Source organism: Lycorma delicatula, chromosome 6, assembly GCF_047948215.1.
Source record: "Lycorma delicatula isolate Av1 chromosome 6, ASM4794821v1, whole genome shotgun sequence".
Lineage (NCBI taxonomy): Eukaryota > Metazoa > Arthropoda > Insecta > Hemiptera > Fulgoridae > Lycorma > Lycorma delicatula.
The window spans coordinates 119,209,237-119,224,496 of NC_134460.1; the positions used below are offsets into that span (position 1 = coordinate 119,209,237).

Sequence of the window (15,260 nt, forward strand, 5' to 3'; positions counted from 1 at the left end):
ATAAATTTCAAAATTTTTAAAAAAGAAAACAAATTAACAAAATTATTAATAAATATGTGTTTTTATATATTATAGAATTTAATGACAACTAAAGACGCAGGATCCTGAAAAAAATCAATTGTTAGAATTAATATGGTATGTTTAACTTATCTATTTAATGTTTTGTATTTCATTTGATGTTAATTTGTATTAATTCTACAAACATTCGACAATTGACAATCAATTCAAAACATTCGACATTGGTCGATATGTTAATGAGTTATTTGAATTTTTTTTTAAATGTGTATATATATATATAGGTAACCTTTCATTAAAATTAAAATAATCTTTTTATCTAGTGGCATTTTTTATATCCAGTATTACTGTGTAAAAGTTAAATCCCTAAATCACAGAAGCGCTTGAATTAGTTTGTAGAGCAATACAAAATGTTTTATAAAAATCTTGAACAAAAACACAAGCCTAGTGCACCAATATCATATCAAAAATCATTTTGAAAAATTCATCAAAAAAAGATCATTAAAGATTATCAAAATGCTAAAAATTTGAAGAAAGCTATATTACCTGTTTTTAATTTAATTATTACTTGAATCTTCTTTTTAAGAAGGAACTTGATGTAGAATGATTAAAACTCATTTTAAATAAAAGCACATGTTTATTGAGTCTCATAAAATAATTACAAAATATAATTTATATAAATATATTTTACTGATCTCTTACCTAAATAATAGTTTTTCCAATAAATTACAAACAAACCATATGTACTCACTCCTTTAACTTGTTCATTTATTTTCTACACTAATTTTTAATAGTAGGTTTATAGAACAGCTACTTTAGTTAAACTTTTTTTTTTGTCTTCAGTCATTTGACTGGTTTGATGCAGCTCTCCAAGATTCCCTATCTAGTGCTACTCGCGTCATTTCAGTATACCCTCTACATCCTACATCCCTAACAATTTGTTTTACATATTCCAAACGTGGCCTGCCTACACAATTTTTTCCTTCTACCTGTCCTTCCAATATCAAAGCGACTATTCCAGGATGCCTTAGTATGTGGCCTATAAGTCTGTCTCTTCTTTTAACTATATTTTTTCCAAATGCTTCTTTCTTCATCTATTTGCCGCAATACCTCTTCATTTGTCACTTAATCCACCCACCTAATTTTTAACATTCTCCTATAGCACCACATTTCAAAATTTCAAATCATTTCTAATCTTTTCTTCTCAGATACTCCGATTGTCCAAGTTTCACTTCCATATAAAGCGACACTCCAAACATACACTTTCAAAAATCTTTTCCTGACATTTAAATTAATTTTTGATGTAAACAAATTATATTTCTTACTGAAGGCTCGTTTAGCTTGTGCTATTCGGCATTTTATATTGCTCCTGCTTTGTCCATCTTTAGTAATTCTACTTCCCAAATAACAAAATAATCTACCTCCATAATCTATTCTCCTCCTATTTTCACATTCAGTGGTCCATCTTTGTTATTTCTAATACATTTCATTACTTTTGTTTATTTTCATGCGATAGTTCTTGCGTAGGACTTCATCTATGCCATTCATTGTTTCTTCTAAATCCTTTTTACTCTCAGCTAGAATTACTATATTATCAGCAAATCGTAGCATCATTATCTTTTCACCTTGTACTGTTACTTCGAATCTAAATTGTTCTTTAACATCATTAACTGCTAGTTCGGCTTCTTTCTTATGTTCTTCAATTATTACTGTTGCTGTTTGATTCCTGTACATGTTAGCAATTGTTCTTCTATATCAGTATTTGAACCCTAATTTTTTTTAAATGCTGAACATTTTATTCCAGTCATCGTTATCGAATGCCTTTTCCAGGTCTATAAACGCCAAGTATGTTGGTTTGGTTTTCTTTAATCTTCCTTCTATTAATCTGAGGCCTAAAATTGCTTCCCTTGTCCCTGGTTTCCTGAAACCAAATTGGTCTTCTCCTAACACTTCTTTCACTCTCCTCTCAATTCTTCTGTATAGAATTCTAGTTAAGATTTTTGATTCATGACTAGTTAAACTAATTGTTCTGTATTCTTCACATTTATCTGCCCCTCCTTTCTTTGGTATCATTACTATAACACTTTTTTTTAAAGTGTTATAGTTATATAAGTTATAGACGGAATAGAAATATATATATATAGACGGAATATAAAAGTTATAGACGGAACTTCCCCTTTTTCATAAATATTACACACCAGTTTGTATAATCTATCAATCGCTTCCTCACCTGCACTGCGCAGTAATTCTACAGATATTCCGTCTATTCCAGGAGCCTTTCTGCCATTTAAATCTTTTAATCCTCTCTTAAATTCAGATCTCAGTATTGTTTCTTCCATTTCATCCTCCTCAACTTCCTCTTCTTCCTCTATAACACCATTTTCTAATTCATTTCCTCCATATAACTCTTCAATATATTCCATCCAGCTATCGACTTTACCTTTCGTATTATATATTGGTGTACCATCTTTGTTTAACAGATTATTAGATTTTAATTTATGTACCCCAAAATTTTCCTTAACTTTCCTGTATGCTCTGTCTATTTTATCAATGTTCATTTCTCTTTCCACTTCTGAACACTTTTCTTTAATCCGCTCTTCTTTCGCTATATTTTTTTTTTTGGCACCATAGGTTAAACTTATGGTTCATAAAAGGAAAATCCAAAGAAAATGTTACTCATTGTAAAAATATATGTTATTTTAAAGATAAGTTATTTTAAAGTAACTGTGTAATTAAAAATATATATATATATATATATATATAAGCCACCAAAAAATGTGCAACACAGTGAATAAATGGTCATGAGTGGTCTTGGATAAATTATTTAAATTTACAAGCCAGGTTAGATTTATAACATAATTTTTTTTTCATACCTGTGAAATCATGTTTCTTTTGATCAGTTTTTTTTATTATTTAACAGGTGGTCTGCTCAGTACTGCTCAAAGTTACCCAAGTTTGACTACAAGTGGCCCTACTGGTACAGGATCTTGTGGAATATCTACTACTGCCGGTGCTGGACCGCAGTGTCTCAGTCAGGCTTTAACAATGAGCTTAACTTCTACTTCTAGTGATAGCGAACAAGTCAGCTTGGAGGTAATTGTACGTGAATATGTACATACACACGGGCAAGTGTTGGACACATTATTAGTAAAATACAATCCAGAAACAAAAAAAGATATGTAGTTCTCTGCTCAGTTTATGAATTTACCAAATAGTTTTATGAGTTTCAAATAAACTGTTAGTAGTTTTTTCTGTAATGCCATATCTGTAAATATTGAAATGATGTAAAGATTTAGATATAGCCATTGAACAGAAATTTTAATAATATGCTGTTATGCAGTTACTAGATCCCCCTCCTGTATGACCCAGTCTGATTGTTAGACAATCTGATTTTTGACACAAAACTGATGAATTGATAAAGTTGATTGTGCAGGCACATTGTCATAGTGAAGGAACTCGTGATTCCTTCACCACTCTAGTCTCTTTGCAAATTTCTTCACATTACTGTAAAAAAGGCCTTGATAATATGCACGGCTCACTGTTTGTTTCACCTTGAGGCAAGAATTTAAAATGCATAATTCCATTAAAATCGAAAAAACAGAGAGTATCACATTGACATAGGATCGAGACTGACGTGCTTTCTTGGGGCTTGGAGATCCTTTGCCAATCCATTGTGATGATTGAACTTTGATCTCAATGACATAGCCGTAAACCCAGCTTTTGTCTCCCGTTATGGTTGCATGAATGTTTTATTATCACTTGCTTTTCAGGAAGTTGCCGACAAACATCCACTCAATGTTCTTTCTGCTATTTGGTCATCAAACGAAGAACAAACTTTGCTGCAACTCAGTGCAAGTTAATTTTTCAGTCAAAATGTTGAGGTGTGATCTAATTTAGATGATAACCTCTTCTGCAAGTTCTGACAGTCAATCAGCAATTTGCACACACCAGATCATTAATTTTCTGAACATGGTTGTCATCAGGACTTCCTGGTCAAGGTTCATCTTTAATTGACTGACAACCGCTCATATGGTTAAAACAATTCATAACATTGCATACAACCCAGAGCATCATCTCTGTAAGCTTGTTTCAAAAGCTGAACTGTTATTGTGAGAGTTTTCCCCAGTTACACACAAAATTTTACATTATCATTGCTTCTGAAAATCGCACATTACAAAAATTGTTACTAACACATGTTGCACTAGAATAATAATAACACAAAAACTAAACGAGATATCAATAATCCTAGAACATGTGGCTACAAAGAAGGTTAGTGCTGCCAACCACACATCACTAAATATCTCCATTGGTGCGTAATTAAAAATGTTATTTTCCGAACAGACCTTTTATTTGAAGTAAAAAATTTAATCTTTACTCACTAAAGTAGGTTCTTTACCTGAAATTAAATATAATAGAAGAAGCTGGCCTGAGAATGTCCAGCTTCTACTAATGATTTGAAAAAAAAGATTTAAATGAATAGTTTTCAAAATATTAGTGAAATTATTTTTATAATCTAATAAATATTGAAAGTAATTATAATAAATGAACAAAAGATGTAATTTATCAAACTAAATCTCATTACAAAAACTGATGAATATTTAAGTACTTGAGGTGGTCATGCAAAGTACATGAATAATTTTTATTCACTTTCCAATATAAAATAATTTTCTTAATCATTTTTTATAACATTGACAGCTATGGTCACTAGAAATTGAAGTATCCCAACAGCATGCACCTAGCATTTTTAACTTATCTATAAGATAATGAATGAAACAGGTTTATTATATGTGATATCAGGCATTGGCATTTTAGTTTATTTCACACCTACAGATTCCCACAATTCTACTCCTGAGATATCCAAATGTTTTAGAAGTATCAGGTTGTAAGGGTTTTGTTCAGTCTTACCTATGATAGATGTAATCATTTATCTGTAACTTTGTTTTATACCAAATTATAAATTTATTTTATCAGATGGTTATTTCAATTTAGGTGAATTCAAATATTTTTTTTTTAAATCTTATTAAAACTAGCCAGAGCCTACATTTTTATTTACTTTTTAAAATTTGCAGGTTTACCAGGTTTAGAGTTTGAATCCTAGTAGCTATGCATTTTATACCTTCAGAAATGTCATTATATCACACTTTAAGCTTTATTTAACTTTAAATTAAAAAAAATTTTTTTTCTAAAACTATCACAATTGCAATAATCAAAAAGCCCACTTGATTACGAAAAAAACCTGATAATGAAATAAAACCAATTCTGAAAATGGCATACCATTGTGATAATCATCCCATCCCCAGCATATAAAAAATGAATAGTGAAGTAGTTTCCCACTGCCTTCTTTTACTGAGCTGACTATCAGTTATTAACCAGCTTGATTGTAGTCTGGGTAATTACACTAAATCCATCAAAGTACAGGTGACATTCAATCATACGTGTAATTTGCTTTGTACACCATAGAATCTGACTGTGGAAAGTGAACATTGTCTCTATTAAAAAAAGAATCAAATGCATTTACTCCTTTTTGCCATTAAACTATTAGTACAGTCAGAGAGTACAGCTTTTCCAATGGTTTTGGACTGTGGATCAGGACTATGGTCTGGTTTGTCCAGTTTTAAGGTTGTACTGCATATCAGGTCTGCATGTCCCCATTACTACAACTCGGTGGACTACAGTCCCTTGTATTTTTAAGATCACCACCTGTGACAAAACCCTCTGCATTAATGTACAGGGACCCCCTTCCCTCAATATAGGTATTTATCAAACCTATGATGGCTGCCATTTTTTTCAGCTTTCTGAGACACATTTGTCATGTGCCTTAGGAATGTGGTGTTTTGTCTATCCATTCTCCAAGATATTTCACTGAGGAGGACCAGCGGACAACCTTGTTTCTGACCCCCAAATTGGATGAGCTCTCTGCCTACCTGAGACCACAATCACTTTGGTCTTCTCAGACAAAAACTGCCGGCAGAAATTATGATACTTACCACCTTATTCAGAGTGTCCATCACAACCCGCTCCAACTTGGCCATCATGATCAGAGCCAAGTTGAGAGCTAACTGTCAGAACTGCTCTTTTGGCAAGCAAAACGAATGGGACTTCATCATAAGCGATGTTCCATATTGTTATGTTTAACTCTGAGCCCTGGGGAACACCACAACTTCAGTAAATTGAGAACAGTTGTAAAGAGGTTGAAAATGTTAATGGATTTGAGAATGTTAGTAAATGAAAATGGAAGAGTAAATATTTAATTCTAATTTATTTATAATTTAATTCTTAAGACAGTTAAAGAAAATGGATTTACTATAGTTTGTAGTTGACCAACCAAAGATTGCATTGGCCTTAAATTCATATTTGCTGATGTGTTAATGTGAATTTTGGGTCTAAGAAGAGATTGAAGATAATTTCTTTTTATCTACCTACCTTCTAACGACAACCGTAACTGCTCCCTACTTATTTTATATACTAAATTGTATGATATTTGCCAGTTGTTAAAATAAGGTTTACAGGAAATCTTACATTACATCTAAAAAAAAAAATTACAAATATAAAAAAATGTTAATATGTCCGTTTAATGTAAGAAATTAACTATTCTGAATGTATAATCATATACATTATTAAAGCACATGCATTTAATATTTTTTCTATAAAGATTTTTTTTATTTTTAGGATTTCTTGGAAAGTTGTAGAGCACCGACGTTGCTAGCAGAACTAGAAGATGATGATGAAATGCCTGATGATGATGACAATGATGATGATGAAAATGAAGATGATGATGAATATGAGGAGGTCATGGTTAGCAGAAATTTACTTTCATTTATGGTACATCTGACCAATTATTTTACTAATTACTTAAATGTATTGTATAATATTTCTTCTATTGTAAACAAAATAATATTTATATAAAACTAATCTCATAAAAGAAAGCCATCTTTATAATGTATGTTGTATAAATGTACTATTTTTTTTAATTTTCACAACATTTTATATTTCTTCTAGGATTATCATGATTTGAGTGTTTCTGCTCTTGCTAGCATTGTCACAATAACATTCATAGCTGACATGTTTTCAGAGTACTTCCATTCTCAAAACTAATTTTAGCACTCTAGAATGCTAAAATTGAAAATCAAATGTAACATGTTTAGGTCATCCAGCTGTTTTTTACCACACTTTGAATTATATTCTGTTCGAACATTCTCTATTGAAATTTGATAAAATCCACATCTTCCAGTCAGTCAGTTCAGAAAAAAATGTTCTGCAGTAATCTCTGGGCATTCGATTTTCTTATCTGTGGAGCAGCACAGTTCCTGCCCATTTGTGTAATTAACAGATTTATTTATTGTTGTACTGCTCACAAATTAAACATATAAGATTTTATTTTTTCATTACGAAAGTTGTGTTAATAATTTATGTTGTAGGAAAATTTCTATCGAATATCAGTGTATGAGTTTATTTTTAGTATTATCTCCATTATTAGTTATATGCTGAAGACGTAACTGATATAGTGTAAATGTAGTTGTAAAATTACATATCAGCAATGTGAATGATTCAGACATTCCTAAATATGAATCAATAATCTTGTTTCTTTCCTCATTAAAGATTTAAATGTGCACTTTTAATCCGCCTTAATCTGCCTTAATTAATTCAAATTAACCTTCATATTTCTGTTGTCTGTTTAAAAAATAATACAATCTGGAAACAGACCTCTTAGATGAAAATTTGAAAAATTTTATTGTTCTACCTAGAATTTACCAGAAAAAAAAAGATTTTTACCAGCCATCTATGCAGTGTATAACAAACTACTAACAAAATAATTTGCACAGTTGTAAAATTAATTTCATTAAACAAAAGTTCAACTCAGAAAATTTCCCTGAGTTGAATATCATTCCATAATATCTTTCCAATCATCTTCAAGAATCAAGAAGTTTGGCAGTTATATGCAACATGCAGTCAGCATAAAATAATCATACCTTGGAATGTATTATGATAAATTATAACATTTGTTTTACAATATATTTACCTGTAAGCATTAATTATAGTTGTCAAAGAAATGGCAGTTTTGTAAGATTCAAATTCTCTATTTAATTTCTGTTTGAAAATGTTTTTTATTTTATAGAAGGTTCAAGAACAAAAATTTACAGGGGAAATTATGAATATTATGCACTTACATTATGTTAAAAAGGAATCTTGACCAATGTGTAGAAAATCTTATTACAAATATTTGCCAACAACTAATGATTTATGTAAAATGTTCTCCGGACATGTTGATGGTTGTTTCCTGTTATTAACTGCCAATCAGTATTAATTCATCAGTTCTCTTACAGATAATCAGCATCAAGTGATTTCAACTGATTATGAGTTAATTAATAAGAAATGTTTTGTTTATTCACGCGCTCTTGTAATCAATTAGTCCCATAAGTGACATCTCAAATGTTAAAATGAACTTGGCCAATCAGATAAAAAGTGAGGGGGGAATATAAATGAAGAAAGATAAGGTTTCTCTATCATATGCTATATTAATAAGTTATTTATGACCTCTTCGGTTTGTATTGTTAAATGCCATGCAGTGACCATTGGTCATTTTTTGAGGTGACTTAATTTGTTTTTTTTTTTTTTTTAATTTTTAATATTCCATTCATTATTAAGTTTGTTATTCTACCATATAAAATGTTTAAATTAATCAAAATGTTTTTATGGTAAAAAACATTTATTGCATTTACAAGTAATGTTACAATGTTATTATTACCTACAAGAAATAACTAAAAGGATGTGTACAGGATTTTTTTTTAATACTCTTCTATTTATCTTTTCCATGAACTAAAAACTGATCATGTATTATTAAGACCTATAAGCTACTGATGTAACTATACTGTTGGTAACTTTTACAAATTTTTTTCTTTTAAACAACCAGTTATGATTCTGAGGTTCCATCTAAATATTGTTTTCATATTTTAAGGTAAAGGTAATTTCTCAGGTGATATTGGAACAGCAGATTTAAGTTGTTTAACTAATATTTATATTTGTGACGTTATTTAAGCCGCTTGATCAGAAGTATTAATAAATTATTCATAAAATTTTATTTGTTTTAGGAGGAAGAAGGTTATGAATCACGCAACGGAGGTGGAGGTGTTGTTGGCAGTGGCAGTAGTGGTGGTGTTACAGGTGGAGGTGTGGGAGTTGAATCTGGTGGTGGTAGTGGTAAAAGACGATCTTGGGATGATGAATTTGTATTAAAGCGGCAATTCTCAGCTCTTATTCCTGCATTTGATCCCCGGCCTGGTAGAACTAACGTAAACCAGACTACAGATCTGGAAATACCTGCTCCTGGTGGAGAAGAATCTAGTGTGGGTATGTCTTCTGAAAATGAGATACTACCACAACCCAGACTACAGTTAATCTTGAGAGGGCCTAATATACCTGGGGTAAGTTGTGTTATTTTACTATCATATCTTAATATAATTGTTAAACAATTAATTATATGTATATAGTTTTTGTAAAATCTGTATGTTTCTAAAATTTATAATTCTTTTGTTTTGTAATATTGAAAATTTTGTCTCATTTAATACTTAAAATCTGCCATATTTTGATATGTTTTGTTTTGAATAAACTTCAAAATTCTTATGTTTGTATTTATATTCTGTGGACTTTATACACATCAGTTTACTAAGAATCCAATTCTCTACAAGTTTGGTTCAAAACGTTTTTGTATTGTCCATTTAACAAAATTATTTTATGCCAAACATGAAGTAGTGTGTTTTTCTGCCACAGATTTATCTAAAACAACCAATAAAACCACTAACTTTACCCTTAATTTGGATCCTAAGAATTACAATCTGGCTTAATTTCACCAAAGGCCTGTAAATCGTGTGTAATCTTTTACCAGTAGAATATGTTGTGACAATTTGTTACATTCTTTGTGTGTGTGTATATATATAAAAACACACAAAAAGAATGTATATAGATATATAAGAATGCGTATATATATATATATATATATATATATATACACACACACATATGCAGTCTGGCAGCAATTCCAACATTGTTTCTGCAAATTGATGTCGTCTGATATGAAGTCCTTTTGCTGCAGTCCCTGAACAACCATTATCTTGTAGGGATGGAAATGGAGGTCAAAGTGTAAGATTCCCCAAACTGACCTGTCTGACATTCCAAGAGCACAGACATGATGCACCACCAAACGACAAGGGCTGGCTTCCATCACTTGAGGTCTGTACAGTTCGGTCATCTCCCCGTGCAGTCCCTGGTCTCATAGATCCTGTCATTTGAAAATTTCTCACCTACTTCATAATGGTATCTCGTAGAACGCAACCATGACAACCAACACTAAAATGGTTTCAAATTCTTGCTGTTTTAGCTCTACAAAACGACCCATTTCAATAAAGACGTTATAAACAAACATGCGATGCACTATAGACCAAGGCTTCATTGCAACTGAAATGGTATCTGGCAACGAGTACATTCAACCATTCTAGTTTGTATTCGGCCTACTGCAGCGCTCATGACTTTCTTTTCAAAACCACCCCCCATACCTCATTTTTGTACTGGGTATTTTTTTTAATTACAGGTTTTATTTTTATAAAAAATTTCAGCTAAATTTAAAAAAGATAAAAATAAATTTTTAAAAGCCATGACCTCTTTAATACTGTTTTTCTTTACTTGACTTCCATTTATTATTTAATATAATTTGAAATTCTCCTTATCTTTTGCAGTAGAACTGCATGGTACTCACCTCTTATATAGTCAAGCATAAATTTATTTTGATAATAAAAGACTGATGCATACCATTGTGAACACAATCTACTAAAGTAACATTCTTTCTGTAGTAAAACCAGATTATTTTGGCACTTTAGAGTGAAAAGTTTGAATTGCAAATATTTTGATCAAAGAATGTCTAAAAATAAAATTGAGAAAGAAACTGTTGTCCAAAATGGCACAGGCCAAGGTATCAGATTGTAGCACTTTTTCTATCTTCATATCAGCCCTCCCCTCCAACATTTAAAATCAAATAAGGAACCTGTGGTTTTGAGAGGGATAAAACATATGCTCACATGTATTCATTTTAATAAAGATCACATAATGTACCTTGTGCTTGAAACAAAACATCCATTAGAAAAGCATTAGGCCTATCATTGGAGTAATTAAAAATTCAGCTGTTTGATATATCAAACTGATCTGAAAAGAGTAATTAAATTATCAGTATCATTGTTTGTCAGTTTCCACTATTATTTCTGAAATCAGCTATTATTTATGTTCACCTAAATAACTTATACCTTTATTTAATGTCATTATTTCCTATTTATCATTCATCTTCCTCAAAAACAATAATATAAGTTTTTGATATCAGGTCAAACACCCCAATTAGTGGGCCGTAAAATAATAAACATAATGATAAAACTGACTAACCTGAAAAAGATCAATTAAAAACAAAAAATTGTTCACTGCTTATACATTGCTCATGCATAACTCCCAGTAGATCCAATGCGCTGAATACTTATGATATTATAGAAAAATAATCTCAAACCCTCTGATACTGTTTCAAAACCAAGTAACAAGATCGCTAGTTGGCATTAAACAAAAAGTTGTTCCTTTTTACTTACAACTTAAAAAAAAATACCAGCCATTTGTTAATCATTGAATCTGAATTTTTCCATTTCTTTTTAATACAGTGATCTATTTATTATTTTTATTATTAGCGATTTAAATTATAAGCAAACTTAAAGTAAGAAAATAAACTATCGATATGATTCATGAGTGTAGTGTGCACATATCTCCAGCTATGTATTAATATTTCTTATTTCAGTTCATGCATGTTTTTTTATATATTATTTGTTTATGGTAATAAACTTACCTACTTTTTTGTTCCTTATTAATCATAATTTCTTTCAAAGGTACAAGATGTGGAAATAGAATTATCAGATCCAAAATGGACTATATTCCATGCTGTACAAGAACTTATACAGATGGCTGATCTTGGAAGTCGACAAGAAAAATTAAGACGTATATGGGAGCCGACTTACACGTAAGTCAATGTGCTGTGGCCATTTGAAATTATGTTTTTTCTCTCGGCTTACACACCACACAGTATGTGCTGACTTCATGAAGTCAGCATGCATAATGTAATTGATAGGCTTCAAAGACAGTAACAGCTGTACATGGTATGGATGCATATGTAAGCATACCCTTAAAACATTTCACACTGGCATCATTACTTCACAGATGGTCTTTTTGTAAGTTTTTTTTTTAGGACTATGCAGGAAAAACTCCCTGACACGTTCAACATTTTCTTCACATACCCTCTGTTGTCCTGTAATTTTCTCTTAACACAGATATTTCTTGTTTCAAACTAGTTATGCCATTGATGAATGTTATTAGTGACTTGAAGGATCATAATTAAACTTTCTACATAATGCATGTTAAACTGTAAATACAGATTAACATGCATTCAGATTAGCAGGCTGTCGTGTGCAAAACTAAAACTGTAGTTTTCCCCTTTGATTTTACCTTAAATCTTTACTTTACACCTCATCTAAGAGATATTCAAATTAAGACCCTGATATTTTTTTTTTTTTTTTTTTGTATATCTAGTATAATGATATATATTTTCTTTGCTGCCCTTCACAAGGATTGAAGTTTGAAGAATTTGATCTATTAATTTTTTTTTATACTCAACATTGAAGTTTTTTTCTATTATTCGTTTCTTATTACCACACTGCTTTCTGTACATCACATAGATTTTTAATTATGTACTACTTTAAAAATTGATGATTTTTGTTGCTAACTTATCTGTACTAATATATAAAGAGGAAGAGGGTTTTTTTCCGGATACTCGATCTATTGCTTCAAAATTTTTACCCATGTTTCTTGGAAATAACTGAAAAGATTTTTAGATATATTTCATCAAAAAATTTTGAAAAAAAATATATATATGCGTAGTGGAGATTTCTCAGTTGAAGGACAAACTTTAATGAATTGAATTGATGAACTGTGAACTGTTAAATTGAATGATTTAATAAATCATTTGAATGAATAATATTACATAATATTAGAATTAAATTTACATTTAATATAGTAATCTATACTTATACATAAAGAAGATGTTGGTTTGTTGGGGTAAACAAAAAACTACAGAATCAATCACAATCAGATTTTAACCCATGTTTCTTGGCATTACTTAGAAGGTGTTTAGATATACTTCATTTCAAAAAATAAATATATGTAGTAGTGAAGATTTGCTGGTTGAAGCACAAACTTTAATGAATTGTGAGTGTCTATCACTCTGAGATGGGTTTGAACTGAATGGATTACGAATATTTGAAAACCAAATTTTAGATTCTTTGAAATTTCAATTTTCAAGGGATAAAATGGATTTTTAATTTTTTTTTGAAACCCTCTTATTTTTTCATTTCCTGATAACAAATGAAGCAATCAACTTGATTTCTGGTGAGTATAATCTTAATGTCAATAAAGCAATTTCTAGATTTTTGAAATTCAACCTTGAAAGGTGATTAAGAAAAGTAAAAAAATTCTTGAACAATGATTGTAAATTTTCCTAATCCAGCTATATGAATGAAACATTCAGTAGATTTGTGCTTGCAAATTTTCTTCAGATAAATATTTAAAAACCATTTTCGGTTTTTTTTAAGAGGTGCAAAGGTATATAGTGGTGCTTTGGCTCAACTAACACAGCCACTGCCATTGTTAGTGTATGTATAACAGGCTGCACCTGCCTCTGGTTACTTTACCAAGAAACATAAAATAGTAAGATGGGAAACGCAAGTAACCATATTGCGCGGGCAAAGCTGTGACAGGGAGCTAGTAATTAATAAAGTGCCTTGAACTTTACTGCTAAAGGATTGGATGATTTTGTTTTTAAAATGTGAATGCAATGGGAAACCACTACAATCTAAATTTTCTCTAGAAAACTTGGCATTAAATGCTTATTATTTTAAAGAAGGTTATGTCAGTTTGGAGTAACCTGTAACCCATTGGGTTGGTCTAGTGGTGAACGCGCCTTCCCAAATCAGCTGATTTGGAAGTAAAGAGTTTCAGCGTTCAATTCCTAGTAAAGGCAAGTTACTTTTATATGGATTTGAATACTAGATCATGGATACCAGTGTTCTTTGGTGGTTGGGTTTCAATTAACCACACATCTCAGGAATGGTCGAACTGAGACTGTACAAGACTATACTTCATTTACACTCGTACATGTCATCTCCATTCATCCTCTGAAGTAATACCTGAATGGTAATTACCAGAGGCTAAATAGGAAAATGAAAGAAAGGAGTGACTTGTGGCAGATCAGCTGTAACCAATAATGGTTACATCAATTAACATGACGCACGTATTAGATTAAAATAACAGTATATAATTTAGTAAATATAATTGACAGTATAAATAAATATGCTATTTTAAAATAAAAATTATGAATAAAGAATATTGCCATTGTAATAAAAAATTAATTTAAATAAATGTTTACCTTACAGAGGATGAAATCAAAAATCCAATATATATATAAAAAAAAAGATAAACTGGAATATATAAATATTTAATGATATTATTACCATAAATAAATAAAATGTTGTAATAATAATATTGAAAGAATATCAACAACTTAATTTAAAAGGCGATTTCTAAAACTATTAAAAAGACTACGTAAAAAAATTATATAATTATGACAATAATAATTTTTATTGTCATATAAAAATCCTGTCGTGCAGGATCTATCCATCCTGCATGAGTCAAGTGTTGGAACATTTTAAATAATTTACTTTCTTTTGCTTTATATTAAAGCTTTTTATGGCAAAGGAAAGTTAGCATAAATCAAATAACTGCAGGAAAAACACACTGTTACTAAGCAAAAAGATATACTGAAATCAAGATTAATAAGTTTTTTTTTGCTTGATAAATTAATTCACCACAGAAGCTTAAAAAAAAGCTTGTAGGGATATGGAAATGGAATTTTTTAGCATATGAAAAGAGATGCCTGTCCAGGATTTGAACCTAGGGCACTGGATGAAAGGCTGAGATGCTGCTTTTCTGCAAAGAGATCAGCAAATTTTGCTTTTCAGTAATAAATAAAAATAAATTATTTATCTAAATATTTACAAATATTCTTACTCACAAAATATAATACAATATTTTTTTGTGTAAACTGTTAGGTAGATTTCATAAGAAAGCTATCTATTGTAAAGGGTACTATGATTTGACTTCTGGAAAATTTTGAC

The 15,260-nt window shown here is 30.4% G+C and overlaps 1 protein-coding gene across 14 annotated transcripts in view; it reads left to right on the plus strand.

The window, feature by feature from the left end:
- Positions 1-15,260, plus strand: part of Ufd4 (ubiquitin fusion-degradation 4-like) — a 280,366-nt gene that overhangs the window by 231,744 nt on the left and 33,362 nt on the right. For 7 of the 14 annotated variants that reach the window (XM_075368433.1, XM_075368443.1, XM_075368442.1 and 4 more), the window contains 4 exons: positions 2,936-3,114; positions 6,685-6,837; positions 9,105-9,437; positions 11,925-12,055. In XM_075368433.1, coding sequence (XP_075224548.1) covers positions 2,936-3,114; positions 6,685-6,837; positions 9,105-9,437; positions 11,925-12,055 — 796 coding nt within the window. The remainder of the gene's footprint in view (positions 1-2,935; positions 3,115-6,684; positions 6,838-9,104; positions 9,438-11,924; positions 12,056-15,260) is intronic. The other 7 variants (XM_075368434.1, XM_075368444.1, XM_075368446.1 and 4 more) reach the window with 3 other exon arrangements.